Source organism: Impatiens glandulifera, chromosome 7 (genome assembly GCF_907164915.1).
Source record: "Impatiens glandulifera chromosome 7, dImpGla2.1, whole genome shotgun sequence".
Classification (NCBI taxonomy): domain Eukaryota; kingdom Viridiplantae; phylum Streptophyta; class Magnoliopsida; order Ericales; family Balsaminaceae; genus Impatiens; species Impatiens glandulifera.
In genome coordinates, this window is record NC_061868.1 from 29,950,814 (window position 1) to 29,969,737 (window position 18,924).

General features: G+C 32.1%; 1 protein-coding gene across 1 annotated transcript; it reads left to right on the top strand.

Annotated features, from left to right (window-relative positions):
* Nucleotides 1–13,118: 13,118 nt before the first annotated feature.
* On the top strand, nucleotides 13,119–18,543 carry LOC124909709. Its single transcript, XM_047450361.1, has 4 exons — nucleotides 13,119–13,277; nucleotides 13,359–13,569; nucleotides 13,671–18,413; nucleotides 18,524–18,543. The coding sequence occupies exons 1-4, from the start codon at nucleotides 13,119–13,121 to the stop codon at nucleotides 18,541–18,543; spliced, it is 5,133 nt and encodes a 1,710-aa protein (XP_047306317.1).
* Nucleotides 18,544–18,924: the final 381 nt, after the last annotated feature.

Below are 18,924 nucleotides of genomic sequence, written 5' to 3' on the forward strand. Positions count from 1 at the left end.
CTAGAACATCATATACATGTTTAGTAAGATGAAATTTCCTTAAAAGCTTTATGCAGATATGACTCCATCATCACAAGGAGATAAACTCATTCATTAAACATTCAATGATAAATTGGAGATAAATTTAAATCAACAATGTAATCATGTAACTGATTATCTCTCATTAAACGGAGATAAATATACCTTTGACCATGAGATCTTATCTGTATTTAGATTCCTTTAATGTAAATGCCCATAAAAATAGAAAACCCTAAAGCAGAAAATTAAATTGTTTGACATATTAGGTAACAGTATCTTAGAGACGATACGTACATATGAGCTCTACATTGATCAGAAGTTAATGGTGGTTCGAAGACGATCGGCAACGGCGAAGAATCCCGCTTCTGGTGCAGTGACAGACGGGAGACGGGTTATCATATATATAACTGAAGAAGAAATCGATTCTAGAGTAGCGGCGGACGTGAGGTGTAAGGGTACCCTCGGTCTTTGTCCCGTTCCATAGCTTAGCACGTGTTTGTGAGACACGTGACAATATAGAAGGACTACCGCGAGGAAGCTCGAGGTTCAATGCGTTTCAACCTTGGTTTGCATATCAGACATCTTTTAAAATGAAACATTTAGTTTTTAAAAGATTTTGAAATTATTTGGAGCGGTAAGAAATTAATTATGTAAAAATAAATTTTCATTTGTTCAAAGTTTAATAATATAGCCGGCTAAATAACAAGTTAACCATAATTCAATTTAAATTAATTAAACATAATCAATTTAAAGATTATTTATTTGAAAATCAGAGTCGCCAAGAGATTTTATGAAAATCAATAAAATGATACGTGTACAAACGTATTTATACTAGAGTTTCTAAAAAAGATGGTTCGTTGTCTGTTTACGCTCGGGAAAGGGGTTTCGTGCTATGTCATATGCGCCCTTTTAAGGACGGTTTTCAAAATCTTTCTAAAATAAACAAAGTCTAGCTTCTATAAATATAATTATAACATTCATTATCTTTAATTAATAGTTCAGGGGTCCTAAATGAGGATAAACTTTAAATAATTGTACAAAATTATTTAAAGGAGATGTGTGTACCTGTTGCGTTGATGTTCAGATTTAACAAAACCTGAAAATATCAGAGAAGGGTGTAAAAGAGTATAATCAAACAAGGCCTTATCAAAAACATTTGCTTTGATAAACATCCCAGAGATTCTTGAGAGTTATTTTCTGACCTCAGGAATACCATTTTTAGAAAATGGGATTTGGTTCCAAAATAGTTTTGGATTTTTGAAAGTTGGAACCAAACTGGCCTAAGGATTAAATCCTAGGTTCGAGTCCGATTTTGTCAATCTGGGCTTAGTAGGGTTTGAGAGGTTCAATCTTGAGTGAGGGTTCGAAATTAGGCCTAGGGTGGGGGTTATGTGTAACGGGCTTAGGCTAAGTGGGGGTTCAATCCTAGGCTAAGGCTTGGTTTTGTCGGTCCTAGGCTAAGATGAGGCTATGCTTAATCGTTGGTCTTAGGCTAGGACTAGAGTTTGGTTTTGTAAGTCCTAAGCTAAGATGAGGCTTGGTCCTAATATTGGAAACATCGGTCCTAGTGCTAAGGCTAGGGTTTGGTTTTGTCGGTCCTAGGCTAAGATGAAGCTAGGTCCTAAGATTGGAAATATTGGTCTTAGTGTAAGAGCTAAGGTTTGGTTTTGTTAGAACTAAGCTAAGATGAGGCTAGGTGATGTCGGTCCTAGGTTAGGTGTTAGGTTTGTCGGTCCTAGGTTAAGTGTCAAAGTTAGTTTTATCGGTCATAGGTAAAGTGGAAAGGTCGGTCCTAGTTAATTTGGTCTAGGTTTTTTTTTACCAGTCCTAAGCCAATTCTACCGGTCCTAGTCTCACGGTCCTGAACAAATTCCACCGGTCCTAGGAGAATTATGTCGGTCTTGAGTGAATTATGTCGGTCATGGGTAAATTTCCTCAGTCGGGCTCCACGGTCTTGGGTAAATTTCATCGGTCGGGCTCCACGGTCCTAGGTCAATTTCCTCGGTCCTAAGGCAAAATCTTAGGACTGAGTGTTCTTATTTTGGTCCGAAACTTTAGAAGCCTATAACTTTTGATTGGGATGTCGAAATCACAATATGTAAGCTATAGTAGGTTCATATGATCATGAAAAACAAATTCCCTAACATAAATCACTATTTTGAAGATCTTAAGAGGATCAATTTCAAAGCATTATTTTTAGGTCAAATTTTAGGATCTTTTAAATTAGTCCATTTCAATGCCTGCTTTTTTGTTTCATTAGTTTTAAAATGATGAATATAGTTGATCTAAACCAAAACAAAAACATTACAACAACATTAAAACAATTTTTGAAAATTGAATCAAAATCCAATTTTTTCCAAAAACTTAATTTGATCAAACATGATCAAATTGATGAAACAATCGCTTGGGATTCATCCCTACATGTTAACAAACATGTATTGCAACTAATTGAATCAACAAATTCAGATTACAAGCAAGAACACGAAATTTCAAAAATCTATTTTTTTGAACTTTATTTTCAAAATTTCAGTTGAATCAAACATGATCAAAACTTGATTACAGTTACTTAGAAATCATTCAATCATGTTTATAAACATGTATTGTAACTAATTGAATTAACAAAATCAGATTAAGACATGATCAAAACTTGATTACGGTTAATTAGAAATCATTCAAACATGTTTATAAACATGTATTGCAACTAATTGAATCAACAAAATCAGATTAAAAGCAAGAACACCGGATTTTAAAAATCCAAATTTTCAAGTTTTTTTTTCTCAAATTTCAGTTTGATCAAAACTTGATTACAATTGTTTGGAAATCATTCAAACATGTATACAAACATGTACAACAACTACTTGAACCAAAAAAAAATGAATTTAACCCAAGAAAATAAGATTTAAAAAAATCCAGTTTTCAAGTTTGATTTTCTAATTTTTTTGATTCATATAGATTTGATCCAATTTCTTTCAACAGAAAGCATATATGTGATATATAGAACGATTCTCAACAAAGAAATTTCATAATCAACGTTAATAACAAGATCAAATCGATAAAACAAGAAAATTTGAAAACATTCAAAATTTTCAATCACAAATCGAAATTCAAGGCTTCTAGAATCATACCAATAACTGGAGAACACTCTTGGAGGTGTTGGAAGTGATCTAGAAGCCTATATTGAAGCTTGGCTCACCGGAGAAAGTTTTGACAAAAACTGTTCTTAGTCGGAATTTATAGGTCTTTGTCCGAGGTGAATTGGGGTGTAATTGATGGCTATTGTTTGATGATTTGGTAGTGGAAGGGTATGAGGTATTTATAGTAGGGGAAGGTCGGCTGAGGAGGGTTAATTTGAGACAAAATTAACCTTCGACGAGCTTATCCCTAAATCCTATCCAGCAGCTGGCAGCTTTATCAACAATGGGATAAGGCTTCTAGATAGAAGACTATCGTAGGCGCTGACGAGAGGAACGTGTAGGCAAAAAAATCAGCAGATTTGATCACCTGTTGCCAAAGCTAGAGCTTCTAAAAGATTGGACGCCGACAAGGTCGCGATTCCGACGAGCGCATCGTTCCGGCGAAGAAGACGGTTGAAACGACATTGTTTTGCCTGACGCTGTCTGTGTTCCATCCGCGGTCAGCGGTATTGACTAACGGGGTTAGTCCATCCCGTTAGTTGATCCAATACGGGCGCGTGCGCGTGGCTCCGTTATATTCGGCTGCGTGGGAGCGTCTAGGCGCTCATTAGATGATCCAGAATCCTGCTGCAGAGATAAACATAATTTTAGCTACACAAGATTATGCAATTATATTTTTATTTAAAATGTTATTAAAAATCGTTTTTTAATTCCTTTTAAATCCATTTTTTCACCAAATATTTCACACAAAAATATTTCTAGAATCATAATAACAATTATGATCATGTTTTATTTTTTTGGAATTTTTTGGAATTTTGGGTTATTTTATTTAATTGGTTTAAGTCATTAATTAAACATAAATTATGAATAAATCATAGTTAAATAATTTTAACCCTTTCCTTGGACTAATTTGAGTAAATATATACAAATATTTTTATCTTCAAATTATTTTTAAATTTTAAAAAGTGTCCTTAATTAAGGTTTAATTATCACAATAATTAATCCTTAATTAGGTTTTAATTCCATTTTAAAATTATTTTGAATATATAAAAATCCAAAATATTGTTTTAATATTATTAAACATAATAATATTATTTTGTAAATAGGGTAAGTCAAATTTTCATGCTTACAGGAGGGTTAACTGAAAATAAAGAAGATGCGTAGGCGGGGTTTAAAAATTGACATTTACTTGAGTTTAAACCTGAGTTACTTAAGTTTAACTGAAAATGAAAATGAACTATAGTTACTTTTTATTGGGTTTAAGGTTAAGCTTAATAATATATGTGTCAGCTAATAAATGGAATGGGGCACTGCTGGGAGGGGGTGTTGTCGAATTAATCTCGTTTACTTGCTCGCGCCTGTACCATGCCACCTCATCCCACATATGACCTTGGGATAGTTTGCTTTCCTTTGTGTTAATTTTTTTTTATCTTTTTCTTTCTTTTAAACAAGGTTTTGAAAACCGTTCCGGTTACCGACCCGATTTTCAAGGCGAACTCCGGTTTAACCGGTCCAACCGGTTCAACCATTGGTTGGACCGAATTTTAAATTCATTAAATTTAAGTTCTTCTTCTCGGTGGGTCCACCAGAATTCCAAAGGTGAAGCAGCTCCTTCAAGATTTTATCGAATGTAGCATATGTCTTCGATGACCTGCTACTTTTTTAGTGGTGTTACATCTCCCACTGATGTCTCCTTCATGAAGAGGCCGATGATCACTAGGTTTAGGTTGATAAACTAGTAGAGAGAGAATAAGAGATAGATCCAGCTGAGCCCTTCTTGAAGGGCCGATGATCACTGGGTTTGGGTTGATAAAATAGATCTAGTAGAGAGAGAAGAAGAGATAGATCCAGCTGAGAGCTTCTTGAAGGGCCGATGATCACTGGGTTTGGGTTGATAAAGTAGATCTAGTAGAGAGAGAAAAAGAGGTAGATACGGTTGAGAGATAAAGAAGAAATGTCCAGAGTTTTACTATTGACCTTGACCGGATATTTCCGGTTCATTTTTTCGGTTGAACCGTCCGGTTGGACCGGATTTTGACCGGTTCGAAAGCTGACCGCATTAAAGTCAAAAATCGGACCGTCTTCTCAATCGTTTCACGGTCGGACTGGTTGAACCGACGGTCCGACCGCGTATTTTAAAACCTTGCTTTTAAATGCCTTGATTAATTTTTAAAAAATCCCAAAAAAATATAAAACACCAAAAATAATATTATTTCTAACCAAATAAAAAAATAATTTTGTATAAAGGTTTATTTGTATAAGAGTCTTTTTCTTTTAAATGCCTTATTAATTTACCTAAAGTATTTGAAAGTGTGAAATATTTTTCTTTTATAATTTCTTGAGGAGAAAATTATATTGTGAATTTAAAACAATCAAAGATAATCTAAATCGACGATATCATATGCACTATAGTCGTGCCTACCATATCGTTTTCTCATCTGACTTGAGATTCGAGATAACGGTAAGTTTTATGTGACACGAATATCGAATCAAAAACCCATTTTTGTAAAGGGTTGATTTTTGGCGTTACAACTTCTAGTGACTTTGCTGGAGCTAGTAATCGATGCTTAGCTTAAAATAAACTTTTGAAAATTTTTAAGAATATTATACACTTTTAACAAAAAAAAAAAAACGGTTAAAAGTATATTGATGTAGAAACCCTTAGGGACTATTTATATTGGTCTAAGGTCGGTTGAGGAGGGTAATTTAACTTCAATTTGACAAAATCTAAGTTTACCCTAATTATATCTTCAACCGTGACAGCCTAGTTCTAGGGCGAGATGTCCAACCTAGTTATAGGTCTATCATAAGCAATTACGGGAGAAGGATAAGGGCAAAGGAATTAACGGATAAGGTGGAGAAATACCTCGCTATCCTTCTAGAAGAAATGCCCAGCGACGATCGCGAATCCGGCGAGCCTTGCGTCCCAGCGAAGAAGAAGATCGAAGACAACGTCATTTCGACTAATGGGCATCTCTCCGTTAGGGCGTTCCTTTAGCGTCCTGCGTTCTAGGCTAACGGTCGTTAGCTAGCCCGTTAGTTGATCCGGTGTGCTAGGCGCGCGCTTGATCCATTGTAGCGGGGTGCGTCTGGGTTGTTGGATGATGTCTGGGCGCTCATCTGATGGTTCAGGATCATGCTACAAAATTTTAACAAAAATTTGGCCTCATTAGATTATCAATTTTTTTTATAAAAGGATTATTTAAAATCGATTTTTAATCTCCTTTTCACGTTTTTCTTCACTAAAAATTTCACAAAAAATATTTCTATTAACATAATAAAAATTATGTTCATATTTTATTTTTTTTTGGTATTTTTGGGAATTTGGAGTATTTATTTAATTGTTTTTTAATCATAAATTACACATAGTTCATGATTAAATCTTAATTAAATATTTTAAACTCCTTCTTTAACTTAATTTGGGTAAAATAAATATAATAATTTAACCTCAAATTAATTTTGGATTATTGAATAATTTTTCTAATTAAGGTTTAATTATCACAATAATTAACCCTTAATTAGGTTTTAATTATTCCTTTATATTATTTTGAATTAAAAAAAATCAAAATAATATTTTAAAATTATAAATTTAGGTATGTTGAATTTCTATGTCTACATCTCCCAAACATATATTTTGACTAAGATCATGTCTAGTGTTTATTTCTAAATCCTAATATCTTTTTATGATATTTTTCAAGTACGTATTACTTAATCTTATACTACACGCAATTGCATGCACCGCGTTTATTAATTTTGTATAATTATTTACATTTTTCGTACCGAACCTTGTTTAGAACCCCAAACTCATAATTCGAGAAAATAAATGTTATAAATAAATTTTTAGCCACCTAGACTTTTAAAAATAAAATTGTTTTATAACGGGCACGAAGGACATAGCGCGAAAGTTTTTTTCTGAGTGTAACTAAACAACGAACTCTTTTTTGGACACTCTGGTACTATTACGCTTTTACATGTAAACCCAACGATTTATTTTTAAATCTCCAAACCAAGTGCCAATGCTGCATTTTTGTACAAATTCTTTTCTCAAATAATGTTTTATTTAAAAGAGATTTTTGGCGTGTAAACCGAGGCTATATTTTTATACTTTTGACTAACTCAGTCCGACTTTTAAAATTAGAACTAAAATTCCAAAGAATCGGACGAAAAACCGGATACCGTAAGGGACAATACGAAAATGGGCGCGTACACAGGTGTTATCAAAATATTTTAAAATAGTGTTTTATTTTAAAACGATATCGACACGCAAACAAATGTTGAAATCATCAAACATCGAGTCACTCTAGACTCACTAAGGATTTTCTAGAATTACCATGTCTCAACGCCTTCTTTTTCTTTCAACAAGTCAAGTTTCAGACAAGTTGTTAAAAAATGTATAGTTTTATTATTTGAAAGCAACTAAATAATTATTACAATAATTAAATTTGACTTTATCAAACCCTTGAATCATCACTTTAGTAAAATTCTCCTACTTTTATTTATATATATATATATATATATATATATATATATATATATATATATATATATATATATATATATTTATTTTAAGAATAACATTTTAATCATTCATTGTGATCGATTGTGAACATAGGCTTTTCACTCATGGAACTTAGTAAATTTTTCTTCACGAAAGTAATGATTGCTCGTTTAGTGACAATAATATAAACAACTAACCATATTTCAATGTTACAAAATACATTTCATAGATATATTTAACTATTTTCATAAACAAATGACATAATTGTTTAAGAAAATAGTTAAATATATGTGTGGAATGTATTTTATATATATATATATATATATATATATATATATATATATATCAACTTTAGAAACATGTTTAGGAAAATGAATTATCTTACCGGTAACAGTCGTGATGATCTAGAAATAGGGATTGAAAAATGTTTTGGGTAAACTTAAAAAAATAAATAATTTTTTTTGATAAAACTAATGCATAAATATACGTTATTTTTTTTTTAGAATTAGAGAAGCAATTAATAAAGTAATTGAAAAATAAAATAAAAATTAAGGGTTATCTCACCCTTATACCTTATCACATATAAACCCTAACATATCTGCCCTAAAATCAGTCAATTAAAAATTTGTCATAGAGGGAAAGTTCTTTTGATATTAATGAATCAAGACATAAAAACGAAAGAAAACATTACTTTTTTTTGGGTGAATCTAAGCAAGTTGATGACGAATTTAATTATCGACAATTAAACTGGATAAATAAAACCTAGCGGACAGAGTTTATGATAAATTAAAGAAACTAAGAGGCTTTATTTATGCAAATACAGTATTTAAGAGTCTTTTTGAGTATTTTGTTTTTTACCTACACGGTCAATTTCTCTTAAACATGTTACTTATTTTTTTATTTATTAATTTTGTTGTTCATTTTTAACATTATTATGTTTAACACATATATATCACTTTTGAAAAAAAAAAAACAAAAAAACATATTTTACACAGCACATAGTCACATTTAAAGTTGGAATAATATATAATTATTGAAGACAAATTATGTTTCTTTTTAATTGAATGGATAAGCTATCAATTAGTTGTTTTTTTAATTAGAAATATATCTACCAATAAAGTTCAAGTCCTTTACCAAGGAGAAGAAATAGTGAATAATAATGGTGAGATGTGAGAACAATTAATTAATTACATCTATAAGAAACTCAAAAAATAGTAGAAAGAAAACCACTCATCAATTATCAAGAATTCATGTCTACTGAAAAATGTTACTTATAATATTACATATATATTTTGATTCTATTTAATATTTAAACATTCATCATCATTATTATTATTTTGAGAAAAGGATGAACCTTTCATTTAATCTTATACTAGTTATTTAATGCTCCAATGTGATAATTAATCTTTTGTCCAAATCTAATCTTGCCAACTTTGTAATGAAAAATCCTAATCATGATTAATAGTCTCATCGTATTCATAAAGATAGTGTAATTTAATAATTCTCAATTCCAATTTTTTTAGGTCGGAATTATAATTCCAAATTAAGATATTTTTCACGTTTTTGACATGTTTAACACGTTTTTCACACATTAAACACGTTTAACACGTTTAAAACGTTTTTAACACGTTTAACACGTTTAAAACGTTTTTAACACGTTTAACACGTTTTTCACACGTTTAACATATTTTGGCACGTTTAACACGTTTTTGACACATTTAACACGTTTTTTACGTCATCAACACGTTTAACACGTTTTTGACACGTTTAACACGATTTTCACGTTTTTAATACGTTTAACACGTTTTTGACACGTTTTTGGCACGTTTAACACGTTTTTAACACGTTTAACACGTTTTTAACACGTTTAACACGTTTTGACACATTTAACACGTTTTTTACGTCCTTGACACGTTTTTGACACATATAACACGTTTTTCACATCTTTGACACGTTTAACACGTCCTTGACACGTTTAACACGTTTAACATGATTTTCACGTTTTTAACACGTTTAACACATTTTTGGCACGTTTTTGACATGTTTAACACGTTTTGACACATTTAACACGTTTTTCACGTCCTTGACACGTTTAACACGTTTTTGACACATTTAACACGTTTTTCACGTCCTTGACACGTTTAACACGTTTTGACACGTTTAACATGATTTTCACGTTTTTAACACGTTTTGACACGTTTAACACGTTTTTGGCACGTTTAACACATTTTTGACACGTTTAACACGTTTTTGGCACGTATAACACGTTTTGACACGTTTAACACGATTTTGGCACGTTTAACACGTTTTTGGCATGTTTGACACATTGTTGACACGTTTAACACGTTTTTCACGTCCTTGACACGTTTAACACGTTTTTAACACGTTTAACATGATTTTCACGTTTTTAACACGTTTAACACGTTTTTGACAAGTTTAACACATTTTTAGCACGATTAACACGTTTTTGATACATTTAACACGTTTTGACACATTTAACACGTTTTCACGTTCTTGACACGTTTAACACGTTTTTCACGTCCTTGACACGTTTAACACGTCATTGACATGTTTAACACGTTAAACATGATTTTCACGTTTTTAACACGTTTAATACGTTTTGATACGTTTTTGGCACGTTTAACACGTTTTTGACACATTTAACACGTTTTGACACATTTAATACGTTTTCACGTCCTTGACACGTTTAACACGTTTTTGACACATTTAACACGTTTTTCACGTCCTTGACACGTTTAACACGTTTTTGACACATTTAACACGTTTTTCACGTCCTTGACACGTTTAACAAGTTTAACATGTTTTTGACACGTTTAACATTATTTACGTTTTTAACACGTTTAACACATTTTTGGCACATTTAACACGTTTTTGACACGTTTAACACGTTTTGACACATTTAACACATTTTTCATGTCCTTAACACGTTTCACACGTTTTTGACACATTTAACAAGTTTTTCATGTCCTTGACACGTTTAACATGATTGTCATGTTTTGGCACGTTTAGCACATTTTTGATACGTTTAACACGTTTCTATATTTTTGACATGTTTAGCATGTTTTAAACCTATCAAAACATGTGAAAAACATGTTAAACATATTAAAAATGTCAAAAACGTGTTAGATGTGCCAAAAAGGTGAAAAACATGTTAAAAACATGAAAAATGTGTGAAAACATGTTAAAATGTGTAAAAAACGTGAAAATTGTGTGAAAAACGTGAAAACGTGTAAAATGTGTGAAAAACATGTGAAAAACGTGTTAAACTTGCCAAAACGTGAAAAACATGTTAAATGTGTCAAAATGTGTAAAACGTGTTAGACATGCCAAAAATGTGTTTAACGTGCCAAAAACGTGAAAAATATGTTAAATGTGTGAAAAACGTGTTAGATGTGAAAAACGTGTGAAAAATGTGTTAAACGTGTGAAAAACGTGTTAAATGTGTCAAAACGTGTCAAAAATGTACAAAACGTGTTAGACATGCCAAAAACGTGTTAAACGTGTGAAAAACGTGAAAAACATGTTAAACGTGTGAAAAACGTATTAAACATGTTAAAAACGTACAAAAGCGTGAAAAACATGTTAAACTTGTTAAAGTGTGTGAAAAATGTGAAAAACGTGTTAAACTTGTTAAAACGTGGGAAAAATATGAAAAACGTGTGAAAAAGGTGTGAAAATGTGAAAAACGTGTTATACTTGTTATAATGTGTGAAAATGTGTTAAAAACGTGAAAAACGTGTGAAAACGTGAAAAACGTGTGAAAACGTGAAAAACATGTGAAAAAAGTGAAAAATGTGTTAAAACGTGTGAAAAACGTACGAAAAACGTGAAAAACGTGTGAAAAACATGAAAAACATGTTTATTGTGTGAAAAACATGTTAAACGTGAAAAACGTGTTAAATGTGCCAAAACGTGAAAAAACGTGTTAAACGTGTTAAAAATGTGTAAAACGTGTTAGACATGCCAAAAACGTGTTAAACGTGTGAAAACGTGAAAAACATGTTAAATGTATGAAAACGTGAAAAACATGTTAAACGTGTGAAAAACGTATTAAACATGTTAAAAACGTGTCAAAAACGTGAAAAACGTGAAAAACTTGTTAAAACGTGTGAAAAACATGTTAAACGTATTAAAAATATCAAAAACGTGTTAAGCATACCAAAAACGTGAAAAACATGTTAAACGTGTGAAAATGTGTTTTAAGTGTGAAAATGTGTTAAACATGTCAAAAATGTGTTAAACATGTCAAAAACGTGTTAAACATGTCAAAAACGTATTAAACGTGTCAAAAACGTGAAAACATATTTAAAAAGTTAATATTTTGAATCGATATTTTATTTTACAAACATAGGAATTAGAATTGAATTACAATTCTATCATTTTCCCAAACATAGGAATTGGAATTGAATTACAATTCTATAGTTTTTCCAAACATAGAAATTGAATTATAATTCAATGTCAATTCTCATGGAATTGGAATTAGAATTCCAATACCAATTCCAATTCCAATTCCCCTCATCAAACACACCCTTAATGTTTTTGTAAAAAAAATAAAATTGTAAATGTATAATAATTTTAAAAAATAAAAAATATTGTAATTAATTATTCAAATGATTTAATTGATTAATGAGTTTGATGATTAAATAGGCTAAATTAATTATTTTTAGATCTGAAAATTATTGATATTATCGGGTATATCGAAAATATTGTACTGTAAAAAAAATATAAAGTATTATATCAATACCGAAATTATTAGTACAGTACAAATATGAAATTTTCAAATTTTAATATATGAAATACCAAAATAATATTTATATATTAATATATGTATATATTATATATTATATATATATATATATATATAATATTTATAAGGAAATAAATAATCACTAATGAAATTATAAATAATTAATAATTATGATTTAATTAATATTTTAAAAATTAAATTAAAAAAAAATGCCAAGAAATTTTAATAAATTTATTTACTTTTTTTAACATATTTTCAAAATATCAATTATGTCTTTATAAATTTAATATATATATTTTTTTTTATTTTTCAAGCTGATTTTATTTTATGTTAATTCAATTATAAAACATAATTTTTAATATCAAATCAAAATATAATCTCTAAACATTCTAATCCTATATATTAAAATGAAGTAACCAAAAATGTATGTAATATACTTTTATGTTAATACTTTTTTTCAAAGATTTTATAATTTTAATTTTGGTAATTATTGATATATATTCAAAGATATTATTGAATAACCCATAGTTAACTTTTAGCGGGTATAACTCTAGTAATGTTCAAAAAGGAAAACACCCAAGAGCGGGATTTTCTTCAAAAACAATACCGAAGAAGATCTTCATGGCATGCAAAACTGAATCCTACTAATCGTTAAAGGAGCGAGTGAAGGTGAATCGGAGAATACTGTAAGGATTTGATAATGACGACACCGAAGAAACACATAGAGACGATTCGGAGCCAGAAATTCTCAATCGGAGGAGAACCCAACTCACTGAGAGATGATTTGAATAGTGCGGTTACTTATCTCTCCACCGAACTCTACGCTAAAGATGTTCATTTCCTCATGGAACTCATTCAGGTACGTATAAGTTATAACCCATATTTTTTTAGGTTAATTTTGATGAAGAAAATAAATTCATATCTGTATGTATGTGTGTAGAATGCTGAAGACAATGATTATGATGAAGGCATTGCACCTTCATTGGAGTTTGTGATAACGTCTAAAGATATCACAGCCACTGGAGTTTCCAACACTTTACTCATCTTTAACAATGAGAAAGGATTCTCATCTAAGAACATTGAGTCCATTTGCAGCGTCGGATCATCCACCAAGAAAGGAAAACGCACAAATGGCTATATTGGGGAAAAGGGTAATCAATCATCTTCTTTCATTGTTTCTTTTAGTTCAACTTTTTTTTTTATACTTTCTTTTGATTTGGCTGGCTTGGCTTGTTTAATTGGTTTAATTCAGGAATTGGGTTCAAGAGTGTGTTCCTAATAACGCAACGTCCATATATATTCAGCAATGGTTATCATATAAAATTTAATGAAGAACCTTGCACAATGTGCAATATTCGGTATATAGTTCCAGAATGGGTTAACGATGATGATCGGATCATGTCTAATATAAGGGAGATCTATGGTTCAAAAAATTGCTTACCAATAACTACAATTGTGTTGCCCCTTAAACATGATAAAATCGAAGCTGTGAAGCATCAACTATCAACTATTCACCCTGAACTTCTATTATTCCTTACCAAGATAAGAAAACTTTCGTTCAAGGAAGATTGTGAGGATTCTGGACTTCAGAATAATACTTCAATAACTATTTCTAGTGAAACGAATTTTCATTCAAGGAAAAATAGTGATGCAGACTCTTATTTGGTCCATCTCTTCGCTAATGGAAATGGGAATGTTGATCAGGGACTAGGAGAATGTGGTTATCACATGTGGAGGCAACGATTTCCTGTAACTGATGAACACAAAGTGGATACAAGAAAGGAAGTAGAAGAATGGGTGTTGACTTTATCTTTTCCTGTTGGGCAGCGACTGAATCGAGGATTGAAATCTCCTGGTGTCTATGCATTTCTTCCTACTGATATGTGTACTAATTTCCCCTTCATCATTCAAGCAGATTTTCTTTTGGCTTCATCTAGAGAAACAATTCTAATGGATAACAAATGGAACCAAGGAATTCTTAACTGTGTGCCCTCAGCGTTTGTTAATGCATTTTGTTCAATGGTGAAAGTTGCAGTAGAAGATGCTCCGATATCTACTTTGGTATCCATGTTTCAGTTCTTACCCATAAATGAATCTTCTTATTCTATGTTGAATGACGTGAGGGATACAATAAAAGCAAAATTGGTAGAAGAAAGTGTAATTTCTTGTCAGTCATACACGGCACAAAGGCGTTGGAACAAGTCAAGTGAAGTGGGTAGGCTTGAATCTGATTTTCAAAATATATTGGAAAAGGCTAAGAAGCAAGGTGTTAGCTTACATAGTATCTCATCCCATGGGATAAATATTTTACATTCTTCATTTGATAAACCTGAACATGATAAGGTGTTGGATTTCTTGGGGGTTAAAAAAGTTGGAGTTGAGTGGTATGCAAAGTTTATTAGAGACTCTAATTTAGTTATGGGTGTATCTGAAGATGTGTATCTAGAGCTTCTTCTTTTTCTAGCTCAGAAATGGAATTTATTATGCAATACCGGCATGAAGGACATCCCAATTCTAAAGTGTGTGGGTTACAATGGGGAAATATCTTTGTTCACCATAAATCAAGCTTTACAAGACTTTATACTTAGTTTGTCTACCAAATTTAATCAAATTTCATGGTTAATTAACTGGAACAAGGAATTTATATCTGCGACAGATATGTATTTTATGTCTGCTTCAACACAACAATCACTCTATAATTTTTCTCAAAAGAAGGTGATTCAAGATTGGCTTTCGACTAGCACAGATGTCCTTATGATGGATGTTAGTAAATATGTTTTTCTTTGGAGGCATAATATAATCGAAGATAATAAATTTGTCATTTCTTTAATGCATTTCTTGTATCATTCGCATAAACTGGGCTATTTATCAGACGAAAACATTAGAGAATTGTGTATCATGGTGCCTATCGTGGATAATTGTGGGGTTCTACATTTGAATTACAAAGGCATCCTCGTCCCTGCTTGTAGTAGTAATTGGGTTGGCTTACTTGGAACCAATCCATGGACGGCAAAAGGTTATATTGAGCTATCAGAATGTTATTTGACTTCTGGATTATTTTCTGGTAGCAGCACCTCTCCAAACGAGCTTATACAGTTTCTTAAAACTTATTTTGCAGCCTCTGATCTGCCAGATATGTCTCCTCCTGATACCACAATTCCCGCAATGTCAGGACCTCTTACAAAAGAAAATGCTTTCTTAGTATTTAAGTGGATCCGTTATTTGATACGCAAAGCAGGTTGCATTCCGGACAAATTGTTAAATTGCATAAGAAGTGGGTGTTGGATGAAGATATCTCTAAGAGGATCCACTGGATATAGGCCTCCTTCACGGTCTTTCATGCCAAGTTCTTCATGGGCAAATCTTCTACAGAATGATGAGATTTCTATTTTAGTAGATATTCCAATAATTGATGAGAGATTTTATGGTGATGAAATAGTTGAATACAAAGAGGAGCTTAAACAAATTGGTGTCATGTTTGAATATGGAGAAGCATGCAAATATGCTGGGAAGCATCTTATGAGTTTGACAGCTTTTTCTACATTAACTAAAGAGAATGTATTTTCAATACTGAAGTTTATTAGATTTCTAAGGCAAAATCTGTTGTCTCCTGTTGATTTTATTGACAATGTCAAAGAAGGAAAGTGGTTAAGGACTTCTGAAGGCATCAGATCTCCAGTTGTTTCTACTTTATTGAACAAGGAGTGGCATGCTGCAACTAAGATCAGCGACATCCCCTTCATTGATCGTGATTATTATGGTCCTGAAATGCTCACTTTTGAAACTGAACTTGAATTGTTGGGTGTTACAATTAAGTTCAATAATAATTACCAACTTGTTTCTGACTTTTTAAAACCTTCACCATGCTTTGAACCTGACTCTACTTTTTTAATATTGGATTGTATTCGCAACTTAGAGTCAGACAACAAGATTTTTAATGCTGTGAAAGACCAAAAAATATTCAAGACAAATAATGGATACATGTCTCCATCTGAGTCATACTTGTTGCATTCTGAATGGGGTTGTCTTCAACAGGTTTTCGATGTAGTCTCACTAATTGACCATGAATTTTATGGTAACACTATTTATTCGTACAAGGATGTTTTAAAGAAGATTGGTGTCAAGGTGGATTTTGAATCGGTATGCGAAGACTTTAATAGCATCTTCAAGAATTTGGCATCTAGAAATGGCATCAGTAATGATAATGTTCTCTCATTTTTGGCGTGCTGGAATAAACTTAATGCTTTGGGTTTAACGTTTTCAGAAAATCTTGTGAGGTCTATCATAAACGTGAAATGGTTACGAACTTCTTTAGGTGATTATCGAATGCCAAAAGAGTGCATTCTTTTTGGGACTGGATGGAACTCTATATCAGCAATTGCTCGTCTCCCGTTTGTTAATGAAGAGTACTATGGAAAGGAGATATACAAATATAGGAATCAGTTGAAGAGCATGGGAGTTAATACTTCTCGAAAAGAAGGTTATCACTTTGTGTTTGATGGCCTTTCTTTACCCTCAGATCTGAGCAATGTTAGTCCAGCAAGTGTGTACTCTCTTTTGAAATGCATCAGAATCTACCAATTGAAGGACAGCCCTCTGCCAGAGCTTCTTGTGAAGAACTTGACTAAGAAATGGGTTAAGACGACTGTTGGCTATCGGGCTCCAAACGAATTCTTGTTCTTTGACTCAAATTGGAAATCTTTGGAACGACTTGATGGGCCATTTATTGATGAAGAATTTTATGGGAAAAAGATTACATCATACGTGGATGAGTTCAAGGCCTTGGGAAATATTTCTAATATCACTCTTCTCGCAAGACATTTAAATTTCCATTCCAATTTTGATAATATCACTCGCATATACAGTCATCTGAGTAATTGTAATTGGAAGTGTGGAGATGATGAAATGATAAAAATTTGGATTCCAATTGGTTTCAATCAAGGAATATGGGTGGACGCTGAAACTTGTGTAATATGTGATCAAGATGATCTCTTTGGTACTTCATTCAATGTATTGGAGAAATTCTATGATAAAGCATTGCAAGATTTCTTCTCCAATGCATTTAAAGTGAGGCATTGTCCTTCATTAGATGATTATCTACGACTCTGGAAGACTTGGGAAGGTTCACGGGAAACTTTGTCCCATGAAGAATGCTATGCTTTTTGGCGGGTTATTTTCGAGAACTGGACTTTAAATACAGAAAAAACTTTGACTAATGAGTTGGTTAAATTGCCTGTTTACTCTGGGTTGAGTGATATCATGCTTTGTGGTAAGGAGGATGTGTTTATTGCTGATGACCTTGAGCTAAAGGATCTCTTTCAACGCACTTGTTCAAAACCATTGTTTGTGTGGTATCCTGAGACCAGAACTTCATCACTGCCCTCGGAAAAGTTGCTAGAAATTTACAGAAAAATTGGTGTCCGAACTATATCTGAATCCATGACAAAAAATTATTCGGGCATTTTGGATGAGGATAAGTTGAAAGAAGTTAACCCTCGCGAGCACAAAAATTTTATTTGCAAAGGCCTGTTGAAACTCATTCTTGGTTTTCTGGGTAATTCATCTATGAAAATGGAACCAAAGGAAAAGCTTAAATCTGTTACCAACCTCCTCAATGCCAAGGTGTTTCAAACAGAGGAACCGGTGACCATTAACTACAGTTTGTGTTTGTCAAATGGAGAGAATGTGAGTGCTACTATGACAAGAATGATAAGAGGAGATAGAGAAAACTCCAAACTGTTTTATCAGAAGAGTAATGGGTCAAATTGCAAAAGAAGAAAGTTAGAATATGCAACGAATTACTCTGTAACAATTTCTGAATTTTTGTTGTGGGAGCACGAGGAAAGCAAGAACGAGCTGGCTGAGCTGATCAAATTGGGGTCAGTTCTCGACTTTAATGACGATGCAATTGATTTCTTGATGAGAACTAAAAATTTACAGCTTCTCGCGGAGGATCATGAGTTCCTTTCTAAGTCATTCCGTTCTTCATTGAAAGGTTATCTCCATTTCCTCTAGTCTTCTGACAATGTGTTAGCCAATATTGTTTGTTACCTTGTCCTGCAAATTGTATTGAGATGCTTTTGTTTTTGTTTGTTGTTGTTGCAGATTGCAGGAATAAACATTGATTTCACCATATGAACTCTTCTGATATATATGTGTAGTTGTAGCAATAGCAGTAAGAGGTATGACTCAAATCTCTCTGTATTGTTTCTCTAATATTAGGCAATTATGTCATCAAATAATGGTTGGTTGATATTTTGTGCAGAAATTACAATGATGCATCCAAATTGTTGATAAATTATGAGCCATTGTTGTTTCAATAAGTATGGAAGTGCATCTCTCTTAAATTAAAGTGTTTTTAGATTTTACTTTTCTTTTCTGAAAATTGTTTTAATTCTCTAAACTTTGTTAATAGACTTATTTTAATTTATATGCTTGTTTTGACGTAGATTCTCATTTTTTAGAATAATTCTGAAACATCAGTAAAATATTTTTACTTGCCTAAA